At 38.7% G+C, this 20,034-nt stretch overlaps 1 protein-coding gene across 1 annotated transcript in view; it reads left to right on the top strand.

Annotated features, from left to right (window-relative positions):
• The window catches only part of diaph3 (diaphanous-related formin 3), a 371,639-nt gene that overhangs the window by 19,131 nt on the left and 332,474 nt on the right, over positions 1-20,034 (top strand). The window contains exons 2-4 of the mRNA XM_072660640.1: positions 4,356-4,388; positions 10,654-10,827; positions 14,929-15,033. Of these exons, the coding sequence (XP_072516741.1) occupies positions 4,356-4,388; positions 10,654-10,827; positions 14,929-15,033 (312 nt within the window). The remainder of the gene's footprint in view (positions 1-4,355; positions 4,389-10,653; positions 10,828-14,928; positions 15,034-20,034) is intronic.

Below are 20,034 nucleotides of genomic sequence, written 5' to 3'. Positions count from 1 at the left end.
ATACGGTGACCAAACACCACACAAGCCAGCAACTATCTCAAAAATCAAAATGGATCAGTTTGAGAATGAATTGCCTAAGAATTAGAATTTATAGAGCTGCCAATGATATATATAATTTATGTACATATTCATAATTTATAATTTACTTCACATATAAATCATGAACTGTTCATTTTCTATGGTACATGACCATGATAATTTTACAAATCTTAGGAAATTAAAAAAAAAAATCTGTAAATTAATAAATGTAATAAAAATAATTAGAGACCTTCATATTCTGACATGCAAATTAGGGGGTTGTTTTTCCTGACATGATGAATGTAGCATTACTTAAACATACTCATTGGTTTTCAACAGTTACATTTGTCTTCTCTTGAAAAGAAAACGCATCTTTTCGCTCACTGTGAGTTGCAACATTGATTGAGGTGTTTTGTTAGCAATTTTGGCTTGTTTTCTTTTAATGAAGGGCATTTCTGCCACACAGCCTCGCTGATTGATCACCTGCTCCACATGTCTACATTCAACCACATCAGTTTTTCACTCTATTAATGAAATCACACTAATGCATGGTCAGGGCACCAGTAACCATGCAGCATGTTTTTGACAGTTGTGTTTACAGCAATTTGTATGATCAGCACGTTTAAGGAAGGTGGGAGAAAATGTAGATTTGGAGTTTGACTGATTATAATGTTTGCCATCTGGAATGGGCCTGATATGTTTGCATGGGGCATGTTCTGTGTTTATAAAATACAGCAGATTTTCCAAATTAATGAAGCAGTCGTAAGAGCCCAAAGCTAGGTTAGAGGCTGACAGTGTGAGGACTGTTAATTTCATGTATTCTTATAAGCCTTTGTAAACAACATAAGTAAAATGTTTCTGATCATTGCTAGCAGTGTTTTACAAATCCAACCCACGATCCAAAGCAACAGATGGGTGTAATTTGCTCGTCAATCCAATGTCCAGACGCTTCTGCTGCAGATTTCCATGGTAATGTCAAAAAGGAACACTGCTCATTTGTTTCTGGCGCTAAAAGATGTGGATTTTATTTCTTCTTTTTTTAATAATGATTTTGTTCAGCAGCAGATATTAATGTCAAAATGAAATGACACTGGCTTAATTTTCAAAAGAGCCTTTTAAGTCCAGTCTTACTCAAATTTTGCCCAGTCTTTGGCAAATCCTGACCAGTAGCTAAGACCTGTCACACCAATGCAGGAAGGGTGAAAGCTAGCATGTGTTTCCGCCTAGTCACATGAAGTGCCAGCCACTGCACTTATTTGGCATCAATGAAAGACAGCGCTAGCTGCTAGTAGTTCTGTTACATCAGCTTACAGATGGCCACACTGACTAGTATCGCGCTGAGTGAATGTAGAGACTGAGTGCCATTCTACCCACATATGCTCTGTAGGACTGCTGGCCACCGCTGGCTGTTGCACCACTGGCATTTTTATGAGGGACATAAAAACATTAAATTTGCTTCTCAGCCTCTGGCTTTCTTCCGAGTCTCTGCCTCAATTTCCTTTTTTTTATATAAGTGGAATATAAATGCTAAACCCCGAAACTCCATTGACCGGTTGACATTTGTGTTCATCCTTGTGGATTTTATGCTAATTTAAGGCAGAACTATTGATTGATATCTGTAACTCTGTGGAGTGCTGTAGTAGCATTAGGAAACTGGGTGTAGCCTAACCTTTCCTGGTCAATATATTCATGCACAGATGGAAACTGTTGGATTTGCTGGCTCTACTCAACTCCCACATCAATTCCACATCCATTAAATTACACAGTGAAAGTGCCAAAAGACACATCCCTCGTTGTTTGTGTACATCTTCCTGTTTGGAGAAAAGGCACAGCAGTTACAAAGCAGGAAATTGTTGTGTTGGACGTTTGTGTGAACCTTTCACAAGATGCTGCACAAATAATGCTAAACTAATTTCCTCCTGAACTGCACCTAGAGATTTCTGGGCTTAATTAATGCCTAGTTGTTTCTTGTACCAATATACAATTAAATTATAAATTGATAATTTGACTAACTGTCAACTATGTCAATTCCATCACCCTCTTACTTAACTGAATAAAGTGCCTAAACGCAAACAGAAATGCTAAAATGACTTAAAATAATATTATTTGTCAGTAAAAGCTTAGTTTTTTTTTCTACTTCTGCTGTAAAGTTGCATTTTTCGAGATGAGAAGTTTCTGTGACCGCAACAATGTGAAGTAAAATTAATTGTTTACTGTCAACTAAAAGCTTTTGTAGTTGGCTAGCTAGCTGAGTCATGAGTGTCATCTGCAGTATAATGCCATTTTAATATTTTGAACACTGACAAGGGCAGGGCGATATGGATAAAGTTGTATCATGATATTTAAAGACATTTTCACTGTACACTATATATATATATATATATATATATATATATATATATATATATATATATATATATATATATATATATATCACCATATTTTATCATACATGCAAAATTTACCAGTAACTGTAGATTAAAAAAAAACCTTCCTATAAAAAGTACAGTGATTTTTATTCAGTTTTTTTCCTACTCTATCCAGTTAAACAGGACAAATTACACTCTTTATAATGAAATGTGTAGTTCTTTAAGTGTTCGTTAAGTTAAGTGTTCTTTCAGTACTGGTGATATCCACGAAATACTCAATAAAGGCATATTGTGTATCATGATTTATTAATCCTATTGCTCACCCCTAAGATTGAACTATGTTAGTCCTAAGTTAGTCCTCTGTTGTTTCCGATCAATTATCCTTTTAAAAACATGGAAAGCATTTTTCATCTGGTTGCTTGTCAATTGTTAACTTCCAAATATTTATTATGTTTTTTTCCTTTTTGCTAGTTTTTTTTATACTGTGTGTTTTAAATGCGTAATTGTTCTTTTGTTTCAAATACATTTTGAAATCTTTAAAAGGATGTTCCAGATTTTTATATATTGTTTCTTTGAATGCTTCAGTACAGCAGGCTAAACATGTATCCAATACCTCAATAAGATCAAGATGGTTGGTTTACTCTTTTGGAGCCGACTCTCGATACACTGTAGTGGGAACACTCTGACCAAATAAGTCATTTTGTATGTTATTTTAGAGAAAAAAAGATCGAAATGCATTTTTGTCAGATTTTAAGTCCATAATTTTAAATCTATTTTTAAAATGTTTTGAAAGCGTTTTTTGTTCATAGGTCCTCTTCCCATTCAAAGAGATAGGTGCCTGGTGTTGTATGAAATGGCTGCCTGTTGGTGTTGCTAGAATGGCTTCTGATGAACAGACATTCATAAGGACTTTAATTATGATTATTAATAGATGATTTACTAAAGAACTGTAACATATAATGTAAAGAATTTGCCTCTTGAATGTTAAAGCTTAAGTAGTGTTACATTGTTTGGGAAGTGAATGGACACCAACAGCATGAAACCTTTTTATTATTATTTATTTTTTTTTTTACTTTTCCATAATCTGGATTATTTTTAAAGATTTGTCAAGTTAGGCCTCAGTTTAATCTATGCCTTTTTTGGTTGATCAAAATAATTGCGAGTTTAATAAATAAATGTGACCCAAATCAGGATGATTGGAAAATGAAATTGCTTGTATAACTGCTTGTGATGGCCCTCTTCTTTAGATGTTTTTTATTGTGACTGCTTGTTCCTTTAGAAAGAGACCTCTTATTGCTTGTTGATGCTACAATTAAATACAGTGCTTTCAATATCTGGCTCACCGTACCTCTTGCATTCTCACCCTGGACTCCCAGACAACTCGGGTAAACAACAACAGCAGCAACAAACACTTGTAGCCTCTGATTAGCATTAATGGAACAGTTTGGACAAGTTGTACTGCATACGCTTTGAATTCATCTGGCGAGCGTATCCCCTTACTGCCGCGGAGCCGTTTGTTACCCCTTGTACACACACCCTTGCCAGGGCCCACTGAGAAATCACTGGTTAACCTGCTGCAGGATTTCTCATGTTTGCTGTTGTGTTCAGGCATTAAGGAGCACTGCAGGCTTGTATTATACCTGCATCCTGAGCTGAAGTGCTTGTAAATGAGGCACAGACGTCCCCAGCTGATTCTCTTTTTCTTTTTAAACGTAGAGGTAGCATAAAAGTAAGGCTTATCTGTCTGCTTCATTACTTGTATGGTATATCGCACGTGAAGTGTCTGGCTACACTTTTTCATCTGGTCTTATTATTCTACTCTGATGTAGCCTACATCAAAATATTCCTGCTATAAGGTGTTCTGTGTTAAGAGTGACATTTGTAAAGCTTTAAAAGCTCGTTTAAAGCTCATTTTATACCAAGCTGAAATGAATCCCTAATCACTTTCCTTTCTCCCCTCCCTTGTAGCCCTTAAACATCCGAACACTTACTGATGATGTGGTAAGATGTATTTGATTCTTTGGCTTCTCGTTCACTAACAGCTTGCTAAGTGGTTGCTATGCTGTGTTTTAAACCATAACCAGTGCTGCATGTCTGCTATTACCTCAAAGTGGAACCTACTAACTACTAAAAGTGTATTGAGTTTGCTTAAGAAGCAAGACAGCTTAGTGTTTAACATATTACATTATTTATTTTTAATACATCAGAGTTGGCATGACATTTTTGTTGTTCAGCTTTTACCAGTCTATAACTACCACGTATTTCTCCGAGCCATTGATGAGTGTCGATGACTGCCGTCCTTATTTTAATCACTAACACTGTAAATGTTTCCCTGAAAGGTCCCATATTGTAATTTTATTTTCTTGGGGTCTATTAAAAGGATTTTGCAGTTCATTCGTATTTGACTGCTGTATGGGGTTGATTGGTTGTGTGCAATAGCAGGCACATTCTAATGATACTGCCCCAGAACTGCATGGTCAGTGCAGCGGTGTTGGTGAGATTTAGTGCTATGCATAAACACTTTTTCAAATGTGAAAGAGTTTATTATGCCATGACTATGAAAATTTGAAAAGGCAGAGGTTGTTTATATGGAGAGGGGGATCTATTACATGGCATATTCAACTCTTTTACAATACAAAAGAGCTAGAGAAAACACATCTTTTGCAGTATGGGACCTTTTAAGGCTTTTATTAAGATGTAAATAAACCTCATCCTGGTTTCTTTGCTTTAAGCTCATGGTAAGTATCATCAGTGCATTAGATTGGCCTCCATGAACATCTGCGTTAACACTGGATTAGGACATAATAATAAAAGGTTTCAGTATTGAAGTCTGCTTCTACACAGCCATCAATTTGTGTAGTGGTTGCATAATGTTGTGTAATGAATTTAAATATTGATCTGTTGTGGAAAGTGTTTTTTTTTTTTTTTTTTTTTTTTTTTTTTTTTTCACTCTTTTGCACCGTTCCAAGGTGTCCACGGCCTTATCGGCCCCAGCAGTCTTTACTGTCCCATTTAGCTGTGTTGAACCTTAAGCAAGTATTGTTTGATTGATTGTTGAACATTTATTGAATGATGGACTGCAAATAAAGCGTTGACGATGATTTGGAGTGGAGTGCACCAAGCCAGTCGGCTCCAGAATCTGTAATCAGTTTCCGGGACACACAGCAGGAGCAGAATCAAAGTCTTTCTGTACATACAGGGAGTTCATCAATGGTTACATGATTCACTTTGTGCAGACACGTCGACATCCGATCCTGTGTTCTTTTATGCATACGTACTGTCGCACAGAGACACAGACCTCCTGTGTTCTTCCCCACAGACATCATTCATAAAATAAAAATGGTATGGGAAGCAAATAATAAGGAACATGTACTGAATTAAATACTGTGGTTCAACATGGCTGCAATACCACAGACAAGGCTTGTGTGTTTGTAGATATTCCTTGTGTGAGGTGTGTTTTGTGTAGCATGAAACTTTTTCCCCACTTTAGGTCCGAACAGTTCCCACAGCCTCCCTGTGACTTTATGTGACTTGGAGAAAGTGCATTCTAGACTTCAGCCTTTTTTCAGTGATTGGGAGTTTAAAAGAAACAGGGAGATGTCTGATCTGTCAATTTTGTTTTAAAAGCAACACAATATTGGAAATAACGTAAGTTATCTGTAAAAAGTTAATGTAATGTAATGTTTTTTTGTATTGTAGTGTATGGGGACATTCAGAAAGTTGTCTTCTCTCTAGCGTACGTCTGTTAATGAGAAAACTGCTTATCTGCTGGCAGGTGTATGCAGCAGGGCTCTACCATTACATTTCTTAGCACTGATGGCTAGCAGGCTAAACAATTCAGTTGTACAAAGGCACATTTAGCACCAGATAGAAGAGTGCATTGGGCATGTTGTGGATGTGGGAGTTATCTACTGTATATTTGTTTCTACAATAGTATATTGTCTCAGGTGGGACACTTGGATATGGGAAATGGACATTACAAATGACTAAATTACTACTATTGCTTACAAGACCACTATTTTTAAATGGCTTCACTCTTCTGTTATCATATCATGTATCTCTGTCAGTTAGATATTAACAATTACTGCATTGGTACTCAGCTCAAGCACAGCTCAGGCCAGTTGCCGCCCTCATTGATTCCTCGACTTCCCGCGCTGTTGCCTGAACTGTTCATCTATGTTTATTGTCATTGTTGACTGCAATTTGTTGGAATTGTTATTCACTATGAAATTAATATTGACACAAATACTTGGTTGGATTAATTTTTCTGCAGACAGTGTGTGTATATATAGCTTTGCATTCAGTGAGAGTGTGAGTTTCCTTCTCTTTTCGCCTGTTCTGAGCCTGAACTTGCCAAAATGAAGCAAAATGGAAACAAGGCTTTTTTTTTCTAGATACAAGGAAATAAATGGGAAGGGATTGAAATGTGTTTGGGTGAGCGTCACACTACTGGACGAATAGGTGCTAAGTGCCAAGTTAGACACTTCATTGCCTAGAAGGCACGAGTTTGCCACACTCAGTCTAGCAGAACTCAGTCATGCCAAATGCAAAAGATTGCACATGTCATGTGCAATGATTGCATTGATATTTGTCTTCACACAGAATCGCAAATGCAGTGAAAACTGTTGCACTGTACAGCCCTGGGCAGTCACTTTGAGTTAGGAGTGCTTATTGTGGAGCAATTCCAGAATGATGGTTTCGAATACCCAGCACAAGGCTGAAAATAAGATCTCACGTAGGTCCTCAGGCGGTTGAGATGTTGAAGAATAAGGTGTAATTTTGCATTAGCAGACTATTGGCCAATACACAGAATGCAGAGGGGTCTAGCTGAGGGGAGGAGGGGGTTATAATATGCTTCAGGTGTATGAACCCCCGTATTTGGATTTCACAGGAGTCACGGGGATGGGTCTGAAGTCATAGTACTGGGCTGATTGTATTTTTTCCATGAATTCATTTATTTTTTTAAGGGTTGTTGTTGTGGAGCTAAAGCAGGTACTTTTATAACTTTACAACTTTTCTTTATGTTAAATTGAACATGGCATTTTTTATACAGTGTCTTTACCACTAATGTATGTAAATGTCCTCTGTTATGATGTTTTTGCCAATGTCTACATACAACACCAGATTTTTTTTTTATCTGTAGCTAATTATATGTGTTCTATTATTGGATAGCAGTTACAGTGGTTGGAGGGGATAATTATTTTTACTTCATTTAAAAACTGTCAGCAAGTATTCCTCCAGCAGCAGTGCTAGACCGCTAACTCGGATAGGTTTGTTTTTTTTCTTTCTTCTTTTGATTGTAACCGTGCAACAGACAGTTAACAGAAATAAATAACAAAATCAGCCTACCCGTGCAATCTGCAGTCACCAGGTGTGACATTCCAGCATCTCCAGCAGGCAGTTAGTAGTTGCAATTAGTGTTATCATTAAAAATGAATTAAAACAGCAGGTTGTGTTATTAACTTATTAATCTGTTCAGTGAATGGTAATGTGTGTTTGTGTACACAATATTTAACTGAAATTTTACTTTTGCCTTCCAAAACACTGAAGCAAGTTTTAAAAATCTGACCAGCACAGGGCAGAGACTTCATGGAAAGTAGTTCTCACAAGCCTGTGAAGGAATAAATAAACAGTATGTTGCTTGTAGTAGAATTTCCCCAGCTGATTAAGGATTGACTTTATTAGTTTAAGTATTTGGCACATTAATTGTATGTTTATATATAAAATATTCTAGATTTGACTACTCAGTGTGCTAATGGTTGGGATTACAATACAAATCTTCAGTATCTGAATATTAAACTGGTTACTTTCAGTTCTAGACAGAGAGCCAGTCCTCATTGTTCTTATCTGTTCATTATAGAAGAGACTGGATGAAGCAGATTCAAAGAATAAGTCTGAATGCAGAGAGATGAAATTCAATAAAAAATGTTGGAACTGACTGGGAGAAAATGTGAGCATGAGTGCATACCTGAACTCATTTCGTGTTGAAATAAATTTGTAGGCTGAAAAGGCTTTGAATTAAGCCAGTGTGACTACTTATTTATAGCTGGAACCATTCTGCAAGAGGGAAGCGTCAGGCAGACAGACACTGAATTAAGTGTAGACTGCTGTAAGTTTACGTTCAGTGAAGTTTATTAAACTTGGCTATACCTGGTATCAGACCTCACCAGTTGTGCCTGGATCCTCAAGCAGTAGTTGAGGTAATGAAATATTTTGGGTACGGGGCTATGGGTCAGCCGGTAGACGAGCCAGTTAATTTAAGCAGCACCAGGTCTGCTTATCGATGGAGTTCAATGGCCGTTTCGTACTGCTGCTGCAAATGGCAGTACCATTGGCTTTTAGCATTGCAGTCATCTTCATCCCTCTTTCCACCTAGCTTCATTCCTCCCTTTCCTCTCCGCTGTCCCATTTGCTCTTACTAATTGTCTCTTTATCAGCTTTTGCCCCTCAATCCTTTCACCTTTAATCCCACCACCACCACCGAGCCTTCTTATTTTCTCCCTCTGTTGTCCTTCTTTTTCCTTATTTTCTTAAAAGACGTGTTGTTGCTGTCATGGCATCGATTGGCATAAGAATGTGTTTTTGTTTGTGTTGGGTTGGTATTGATTCATGCGGTGTCTTGATGCTCGAGGGAGAGCAGACACTGGAATAAGTTAATCAGCATTATTATGTGTTGGGCTTCGTTGGAGCACACACTACTGAGCCAGAGATTTGGTCTCCGACAGATGGCTGGGCGCGCAAATAGATACGTGCTAGAGTCCATGCTAGATTGAAAGATGAATAGACTGACTGTTAATCTTTGGCTATGGTTGCTAAATCCAGGACTAGATGGATATGTTGTTTGTTTGAAGTAAGTTCAGTGTTCCATTGTGTTTCTGGGTTTGTTTTGATGTTTTGAAGTAATGGATTAGGATTTCCAGGGAATGTTGCACTGGATGGTTGAATATGGTAGAGATGTGTTTTGAAGGTGAGGGCAGAATTACTTAAGAGGTGCCTGATGGAGGGAATGGGGGGAATGAAGGGAACGGGGCCATTAGTAATAGCATCAAAGGCTAGGCTCTGTCAGAGAGGGAAAAGGGGAGAGGAATATTGTGGGTGAGTGAGCTGCAGCCGCATAAACACCTAAACAACCCTGAAAAGCACTTTGTCATCTGGCTCAGCCCATGTCAGGTGTGGTATGATGTCTGCTGTTGTTATCACGGTGCCAGCTCCCCATATTTATTTATCTATTCTCTGGTTACGAGGACTGAATAGCAAACTGCCTCCGTCCTCCGCTGGGGACGAAACACTGTGATTAAACTGATCAGTGCCATCAGTCAAAGTTGTGATGTGTGCTTTAGGGCAGCTGCAAACCAAATTAGACTGACGATTGTGTCGTCTGGTATCAGACGCAGCACTCCCCAGCCCTCGCTCCACACACTAGCGAAAGCTACACGCCCTCGTCCTCTGCTTCTTCCAACGTCTTTAATTAATTTCACATCACTGTCACTGCTGATTATCTGAGTGCAGAACTCTCTTGCTTAGTGAGATAACGCACAATGGGTGGCCTCCACAAAAATATCCTTGAAGATAAGTGTTGGTAATTTACCCTCCTTAGAAAGGAAGGGCCGAACGCCTGAAAATGAACCACCTACCTTATCACCTAGCAATGACATCTCAATCCCTAACTCCCTGCAGCCGCCACTGGGGGAATGAGAGAGCAAACAGCTCCCTGACAAATCTAATCCAATTAGGAAATCATTATCTATGTGATGTTGGCACCCACCCCCCTCAGTATAAATCAATGCAGGGTTGCAGGGACACTGCAGATGCTCTGGCTCTGTGTCAGACATGCCAATTGAAACACCTTGGATGATTTAGTATACCGTACAACATTGTTTAAAGTTTACCTTAACAGTAAAAAATGAGATGCTTTGATATATGTGTGTGTGTGTGTGTGTGTGTGTGTGTGTGTGTGTGTGTGTGTGTGTGTGTGTGTGTGTGTATTTATATTTATTTATTTATTTATTTATTTATTTATTTAAGGAGGTTTTGCGAATAATACTTGCTATTGAAAAGATTTAATGATGCTAATATTTTACATTACACTAGGGCAACATCGCATTAAGTAAATTTAGGCCTAAATCGGTTTAAAAAGGTCATCACTTTTAAGGTTTTCATGAGAGTTTTGCTCCATTCAGGTTAACTTGTGTGAGATGATGAGAAACTTTGCTTTGACAATTGAAGACTGACAAGTTTCATGTTTCTGTCTTCTTGTTGCTCATAGCTGGACAGGTTTGCGAGTATCCGCATCCCAGGCAGTAAAAAGGAGCGTCCGAACCTCACCCATGTGACCAAGAACCCCTCCCCCAGCGACGGGTCCTCCTCCTTGGAGTTCGAAGAGCTCTCCTCCAAGATCACTTCAGAGAAGGAGATTCTCGCCCTCTTCGAAAAGATGATGGTAAGCCTGGAGCCTCAAATGACATGACGTGCTGTCTGATGTGATGTGCCTTGTCAGAAACAGCAGAAAGTTGCACATCATTGACATGTCCTGTGTACAGTTGAGAAGTACAGCAGTTTTTGACACTGTGGTATTAGAAAATGTATGATTGTATTTGAAAATCCTGAAGATGGCAACATTCAGTTGTAGATCTATGTGTTAAAATGACAAAGAACTCCATTCCCAACATGATTTCTTAGCAATATAATTCAGTTAACTGATGCTCCACTGGCACAAAGACTTAAACCTGAATTCCACTGACTGATGGAAAAGTGACAGAAAAAGAAATGCCCTTTTCCACTTTCTCTTACCCTTTCTAGTTGACCCTGACCTTTTTTTCCTGAGCCTTTTTATTTTTTTGGGATGTTATTTTTTGCTTTTCAAAAGTTTTATTTTGTCACGAGCAATTTTAGGAACGAAGTGTTAACTTCAGGTCAATGAATACATGGAATCAATTTTGTTTCTGCAGGATTACACTGCCCCTTCACCTTATACTGTGGAAATATTTGGGGACTGTTCCACAGAATGAAAAATGTGGATACTGCCCAACGACAGTGCAGCGTGACAAAACATGCTAATCCAGTGACCTGTATCACCTGCAATTACCACCTGTGGAATTCATTTTAATATTGCTTGTATTTTCACACTTTTAATGAGACATGCCATGTTATGGGTCAATAATCATAATCACATGACTTATCACTCGTTCAAATCTCAATTTCCTGCAGTTCATGTAGTGTCTGCAGAAACACAACGTCCCTTTTCTTCAAAGATTTTTACGTTTGGAGCCTAATGCGGTATTCACAGCTGTATTCTGTGCTTATGGCTTATTTTGCTTTGTATCCCTGTGCTGACGATGTCTGTACAAGCTGCAGTGATCCCTAACCGTCCAGTAAATATCAGCAATATTGATATTATTAGATATCAATTAGATAACATCTCTCTTTCTTTTACGCCACATGCACACGCATATACAAACATACTGATATAGGCACATAAAACATACTTTGTTGCTCAGTTGTCCAGGACAAATCTAGCATAACTTGGCTTGTTTTCAATGAGCATGTGTCCTTCGAAGACCTTAATGGCCAATTTAGCCATGGACAACATTTTTAAAGGCTGCTCGACTATGAAATTAATTTCTATTGGAGGACTCTATTTTAAAAGTATGTCCTGTTGAGTGCTGGGCTGTTTTTGCTGGTATTAAAAGCAAATGAATGTAGATGTATGTAGATGGCGTACCACTGATGAGCTGAATATGATTTCCTGTGGTATAAACAAACATCCAGTGTGAATTTAAATGGTAACTTTTCTCTTTATTTTTAATTCAAGGCTTTTAGCATAAACATTTATATTGTGTGTTCTCATGATGTGAAAATGTTTGTGCATACATTTCTGCAGTTTGAGTGCGTATGGTAAGCAGCCCCTGCAAAAGTGAAGGTATTTAGTGCATCCGTAGGTGTGTTTGTCACATTACAGAGCGCCGGATTGAGTGACAGGAGCAAGAGCTTGTGGGAAGTGAGGAAGAGTGTGGGTAACGTGGGTAGAGACGAAGTCATTAGTTATGGCGAGCAAGGCTTAGGATTCATGAGCGTGCCAGGCGAGGTGACAGGGCCAACGGCGGTAATGGATGCTTCTCCTTTCTGCTCCTTGCCTTACTCCATGCCACGCTTACCCTAGCCCACACCCCCCCCCCACCGACACGGGGCGACAGTTGCCCAACTGCACGCCCGTGACAAATCTTAAACCGCTTTGCTTATCTATCATCTCACGGAGGGAGTGAAAGGGGAAGATGGTTGAAGGCAAAGAAGCGTCGTAAAGGAGACTTTCGAGAAATATATTAAACTCGGATGCCCTCTTGCTTTTCTATGATTAGCCTATATATTTTTGTTTGTGTTATGCCACGCGATTCCCTTTGCTCTCGCCATCTGCTGAACATTGCTGGAGACATCCCAAGGATGCGCTCTGTTTCTCTCCGTTTCTGTCATAGCTTCCCCCAGAGTCACCGTGTTTGGAAAGCGTTGTGTGCATTGGCTGAGTGCACAAAAAAGTGTTACCCATATAAATTGGTGTCAGGGATTAAAAGCTCAGTAGAATAAATGTCCTAGAAGCTAGTGAAGTGTGTTGGTGTGTGTGTGTTGGTGCTCTCTTGAACACTTTTCCTCATCATTTTTTTTTAATAACATTTTGGCCATTTTTCACCCCAATTTTATTCATTTCCAATTTCCACCAAGTAGCTAGCTCTCCCCATCCCAGGATGTTACCAGTGCAGCGACTACATCAAACTGCTGATAAAACCATGTCATTGGACTGCTGAGCACTTGGAGAACACTTGGAGAGAGCTAACTGCTAGTTCTGTTACGACAGCTAACAGATGCACACACTGACCGACATTCATTGAATGATGAGGGTAAGACAAAGTGGGGCTACTTGGTGGTGCTCTCTGTGACTTCCAGTAAAGATCGGCTGTGGTATCACCAGAAATTGAAACGATGCTAGAACCAGCTATGTCCTGATCATGTCAGCGCTTGGACCACTGTGCCACTCTGAAGTCCCTGTCTTATAAATTGCAATGTTAATTGACATAAATTGCTTATTATACAGTTAATTCAGTGCATGTGCAGTCGGCCACTGCCTCTTTTTAAACTGATGCATGATCACTGGGCAGCCAACATGCTCTGAGGAAAGCCTCTGGTCCTCAGCTCTGATGACATCAGCTAACACACACCTGGGCTGACCAACATCACACTGGGAGTGGCAAGAAAGCAACATCTATCCACTTAGCTAGTTGTGGGCGCATAGGCTCTGGCTGCTGATGGCAAGCAGCGTGACCCGGGATTCGAAATGGTGATCCTCGCATTGTCCGCTCCATTGATTTTTGGAATATTAGAAACAATCGCAACAATTTTCAATGCACCTGGACATCATCCGTGATGTTTCCTGGGATCATCGGGCTTTTGACAATCGGACACACTCACTTGATCAAGCCCCTGCTTGTGTCCAGGTAGTGCTACCGCTCCCATGGCTCTCCTCCCCTCCACAGCCTCTCTGGCTCTTATTTGTAGCAAAAATATTATGTTCTACGTTTTTAAATATAACAATAAATGTTAAAAAGATTTATTTTCTATATTTGGGGGCTTTGTAAGTTTTTCCTCCAATTGCAGTTGTGTATTTATGTATGGAAACAAAAACACTAAAATAATTTCATTGCATCAAATTGTAGCAAACTTTGAGACACAGTGATGCACTGAATTGCTTCCTATATTCCATCATTTAATTGGATTGAATTGTTCAGCAATAGCTGACTTTTGATTGATCCTTTTCATCAGATTTCATCTCTGTGAAATGTCAGTACCTGCCTGTAAGTTTGACTGGGGTTCACAGCAATTCTTGACTGGGTGACTCTGAAACGGCCGATCGCGTTTCATGCTATCCAGTATTCTATAGAAGCTTAAATCCTTTTTTGTTGCATCATACATGTTTTTTTTTTTTCTCTCACTACGTTTTCATATTCTTCTCACTAGTGGCTTTGGAAAGCTGCAGAAGTCACTGAACCGTTATCAGGGTTGCTTTGTATTCTGCTTTGATTTTTGGTTGTATTGACACCAGGGTGACTCTGTGGCTTTGATAACCGCTTTAGCAGTGGAGCTTGCATCACTCTCTTTTCTTTCCTGTTTTCATTTGCGCTCATCTCTCCTTTTATCATATCTCCTCTTGGCAGTTCTAAAGCAGGATCTTACAGTGTAATCTAGGAGTGCAGTTTTCAGTTCTGCAGTTTCTTTCTTTTTCAGTCAGATACTTTATAGTCTTTAAAGAGAGAGAGCAGGGCATTGGGGTAGTTGGGTATTTACAAGACAGCTAAGAATCCATCAGTTTAATTAACACTGACTAGCATATGCGTAAACACTCGACTTAAATATCCTTTTATTAACTTCCCTTTCATATTTGGCTTCATAAATAATTGATGTTGCCTTTGAATGTTTGAAAACATGTTTAAGGATGTTGCAAGATCATTTTGCTTTTAACTTTTTTTTTTTTCTTCATGTTCTCTGTGTGATTTAGGAGGATATGAACCTGAATGAGGACAAAAGAGGTCCACTCAGAGAGAAGGACTTGAGTACCAAGAGAGATATGGTGCTTCGGTATGTCGTCACAGCAGCTAAAACGGTAAGTCATTAAAGTGAACAAACACACACACACAGACTTAGTCACACAGCGAGATGGTTATCAAGTGATTAACATGGTGCTTTCTGATGATATGTGAAGAGTGCTCGTTGTGCTGTTGTGGCTCCTTGTTCTCAGTTTTGAATATGTAGTGACACTGAGAGTGGCGTTCCCTTGAATTTCAGCTTGCATTTAAAACATTTCACTGTACTCATCATCTTCTTATTTGTCTTATGACGGGACAGTTTGTACAAGTATGTAATAATGCATCAAAATGTTGACATTGCAATGCAACAAAAAAAAAAACAAGACCATGTGCATTGTGGAGAACCAGTATCATGTTTCCTAAGATAGCTGCAGCAATTGTGTTCTTTTACTTATATTTTGTTAAAAATATAAGGTAATTAAACCGTTTCTATATACTATACCCATACTTATGACTTATCTGTATGTACTGTAACTGTAGCTGATGTACAGAGCAGTTCAACCTTTGTTTTCTTTTGTTTTCAAACGTATGTAGCTGCATCTGTATCTGGGCTTAGGTGTGTGTTCATTGTGTGTGTGTAGGGTGTTCAGTGCTGCTCGTGGGTGTGCTACGATATAAATATCTGTAACTACAGACCTCTCATATGAGAACATTGACAGTCTAAAGACTGTACTTATCTTTGATGATTAGCCCTATTTTAGAGAGGGTCCTTTGTTTCAGTATTTTAGGGTGAAATGGAGGCGTGGAACCACTAAGTGCTCATGAACCTCAGTGGTTGTGACGGGTGGATTTTACATCATCTTATAATATATTCTGAAGCTGCCTTACTTTTTGTGATGCTTGAGGCTGGATGTGAAAGAATTTAGATGGGAAAGAGGTTGAGAGGGAAAAAGTCGAGCACAAGTAGGCCATATTCATATGGCAGTATGTGAGATTCCCAGACTGGCATAGACCTTTTTCTTTTTTGTTGGAAAATCAGATTTAAATTTAAATGTATTTTAAAGAATTATCTGTAAAATGGCAATGTGTGCAAAAGCTTCAGTTTTTATTTATTTATTTAATTTTATATTGCACATTTATACTGCTCATCCTTGTGTATACTCGCTTGTTGAATGCCATTTGTTGGGATGCACCAATATGGTAACTGTGGGCCATTGATGATTTACAGTATTTTCCTGTACATATCTGCTGATGCATAAATATTTATAAATTAGAAATAGAGAAATGGGAATAAATGCACCTGGATTAACTTTATAGTAATGTAATATTTATGTATGGAGCATTTGTGGATACGTTTTCAAGAATCGGTTTGAAATTTTACTCCAATCTAAAAATCGTTCCATTCTTGATAAGCGGTATAACGGTATCTCCAGGAACATTTCTGGGCTTTTGCTCTTTTTGTGACCTTTTTCTTGTTTTTTCTAGGCAACAATCTTTTCCCTGAACTTTTTGGACAACTCTCTTAACTTTGCCATATTGCATGCAATCACACATCGGTCAACAAGCCCCTAACCAGTCCCGGTGTTTGTGTTTTGTCACAAACATGATTGAAGCTACTTATTAAGCCCTTGATTTGCCACCTGTTTTGCAAATATGTGCTCCTGAGATTTTTATTTAGGGGGTTGAATAATTCTGAGACTGTAGTTGACATTAAGAGTAGCCTTTTGTGTTGAATTGGGGGAAATCACTTGTTTTATTAGTTTGTTGAGATTTTAATTGTTATTGCTTAATTGGTATATTGCAAACAGCTGAAAGCTTATACATTTTAGTTAATAATTGTGAAATTTGACATGAAGGTTGAATATAATTTTAAGGTTTTAATAGGTTCAATTGTCTGTATTTCTGTACCAATGCTGGATGCAAAGTTGTGTTCTGAGAGATGTTAAACAATAAAAAAATAATAATAATGAAACAAAAAATGAAATGAATCTCATCACCAAGAGTCTTAAATGTTAGTGGCACATTCTACATTTGAGTCATTGCAAGACTTATTAGTTTACCAGTTTAAAAGATCTGACACTGTCATTTAGGTTTTATTAATACAACCTTCGGCAGTTAAAGGTCATGTTTAAAATACATAGAGTATTAAGTGCTGAACATGAACATTGATGCCTTAACCCCCCACTATGGTAGATATATTGGAAGTAGAAACCACTTAAAATGACTTCACAAAATGAATAATGCTGAGCTCATTAGCTACTGGCAGTAACTGTTGTTCTCTAGTTCTGGTTGACTGCTGTGTCTTGAGTAAGTTGTGCATCATTAGTTTCATATAATTGACTTTGCACGTTTGCAGACGTCTGAAGACTGCCCTTGCTTCAGCTTACCTACATGACCGCTCGTGTGGAGATATTCACTTTTTCAAATGGCCTTTTTGTAGACAATTGCCTACTAAACATACGTCTTGACTGTACCAAAATGTTGGTGACCTTCAGTACACATAGATTTTGATATTGTGCCTACATCAGGAAAAAAATGCTGGATATTGGAGAGTAAAGAAAGAAGGCACATTACCTGATCCTGTTTGAGCCTAAATTTACAGAAGCTCAAACTGTGTCATATCATATTTTCAGCTGTATATATCTTCTGGTGGGGTGTTTTGAATAGTTGGAACAAAATAACTTAGTTAGATGTTTGTAAAACATTCGGATTAATTCACATTTCAGACATTGACATTGCCTGAAACTGAAGATTTTAATATCAATGTTGGCATCAGTCAAGTCAAGTCAAATTTATTTGTGTAGCGCTTTTTTCAACTGTTGCTGTCACAAAGCAGCTTTACATAATTAGTAATTAGTAAAAAAAAAAAAAAAGAGACAAAAAAGAAGTGACGTAAGAAGACAGGAAGGATCCAAGAACCCCCAGAGAACTATTTAAACATTGTTGATAAAAATGACCAAACCATCATAATCATAATATATTAATCATGGTGTAGATAATTAATAGAGGCAGATAGTCCATTTAGGTTTTAACATGGTCATTAAACAGGTAGCAGTGGGAGGAGGGTGTGCCGCTGGTCTGGTATGGGTGGTGGACCTATTGGTTGGACTGGTAGGTGGCAGCTGGTCTGATGCAGGTAGAGGGGACCTCAGCGGGCAATCTTCCAGCAGGTCGGGCTGGGTGACCATTTACTCTCAGAAAGTAAAAAGAGAGAGTTCGTTCTGATCAGGAAAACAAAATTAGCATTGTGGCATCTGTAGTTGACTTTGAACCCTGATGTTTGACTGTTTGTGGTCTTTAAGTAGCTGCCCTCCCCATTGCCACTTTCCCCAGCTGCAAAGCTTTTTGTGTGCCTCTTGGCAATTAGGTAGACTGAACTGAGAAAAATAGTTGGAAGAGTAGTCTGTTCAGGGTATTGTTTTTCTGTTCTGTCAAGTCCCCATAAGCTGGAGTAACATACTGATAAGCATGTGAGATTTAATGGCACATATAAAACAAATCCAACAGCACTCCATTAAGCAGAAAATCTATGGGTTGATGGATCAAAAATGCTTTTTTTCAGCTGAAATTAATTCTCCAATCTAATCCCACCATCAGCTGCTTGTGTGTTCGTTTGCAGTTCCTACAAAAGACAGAAGAAGGAAGAGAAACTAGAGTGAGAGAGTTTAATTATAGTGCTGTTCCATTTGCTCCTCTAGGAATTTAATTATTTTAAAGTGCTTGGAGATTTTAGGATGATTCAATTTATGTGTGCCATCTTGAGTGCCTGGACTTACTCACTTTATTTTATTTATTTCCTTCAAGCTTTAGTCCCTCTCTCAATGCTTTTGGAGTACTGAAACAGACCTTGGGCTGTCATGATAATAAAAAAAAAATCGAATTTTTGTAAAGAAATGGTCTGAAAATCGGTGGCGTGTACCATTTTTGTTCTTTCCAACAAATAAAAATGGCCCAATTCTGCATTGATTTCAATTACCCTGAAGGGCTGCAGCCTTTTGAAGGGGGTGGGTGGGGGGGTGGGTGCTGTGTTAAAAGAGCCAGGGCTTTTGATAAGTAATACTATTAAACATTTATTGGAAAACCAAAGTGTGCTCCCTGAAGTGTAATAAAAGTCCATACAGTTGATCAATAGAAACATAACTTTTGCGTTTTCATTAAAATCATAGCCAGAAAAAGAACCAGAATAAAATTGCTTATTACTTTTGTACACAAGAATTAAAGGACGAGAGACAGAGTGACACACTAAGGTATTTTACAAATCTTCTTTTCATACTCAAATAAGCCTCTGCTTTCTCCTGCTTGACTAGCTGATGGATGGACACTGGTTTGAATGTGGAAACGGTCACGACCAGATCCCCTCCTCCGTCTGTCCTCCTTTCTCCTCTCTTTGTCTCTGTTTCCAGCTTCCTCCAACTCTTTTCTTTTGACATTCAGTTCTAGTTGTTTACCCCATGTCCATTTTCTCCGTCTCAAGCCCTTCCTGTCGGCTCTGCTCCCCTGTCTCTGCTGGTAATTGAAACTAGTTTCTGGCCTGACTTGCTCTCACACTCTCTGTTCATAAAGCTCGCATCATTAAGTTGCCCATGTATAATTGCAAAAGATTCACCTTGTTTTGTGGAGTTCTCTGTCCATCCGTGTTCTTTCCTCTTTTTCTTCTCCGTTGACTACATGCTAGCTTAAATTGCCTCTCTGAGAACATAGAGATCCAAATGCATTATGGAAAATAATAACACCCTCATTATTCTGGGGAGTTGATGGCCAAGTTAGGTCAGTAAACAAAAACAGCTGTGCAGAGCGGATACCCACCTATGTCAGTATGCACCGTGATGACGTAGAACAATGAATATGCATGTGATTGTTGTTCAGGACACAACGCTAATGCGTGCTAATGGGGGAAAGTTGACTCCCTATAGGCTGATCAGGACATCTAATAAGTGAAGAGTGACAGTGGGTGCACAGAGCCACTCAAGACTCCCTCAGACTGAAACCGATCCGCTGATTAAAAACAACTCCTGTCCATTAGTGAGACCTACCTGCCCTTTCTGCTGAGATTAGGAGAACATGAGATGCAGGACAAC

This window comes from Salminus brasiliensis, chromosome 17 (genome assembly GCF_030463535.1).
Source record: "Salminus brasiliensis chromosome 17, fSalBra1.hap2, whole genome shotgun sequence".
Taxonomy (NCBI): Eukaryota; Metazoa; Chordata; class Actinopteri; order Characiformes; family Bryconidae; genus Salminus; species Salminus brasiliensis.
The sequence above is the reverse complement of the archived record's forward strand: the minus strand, read 5'-3'. Positions and strand labels throughout refer to the sequence as shown.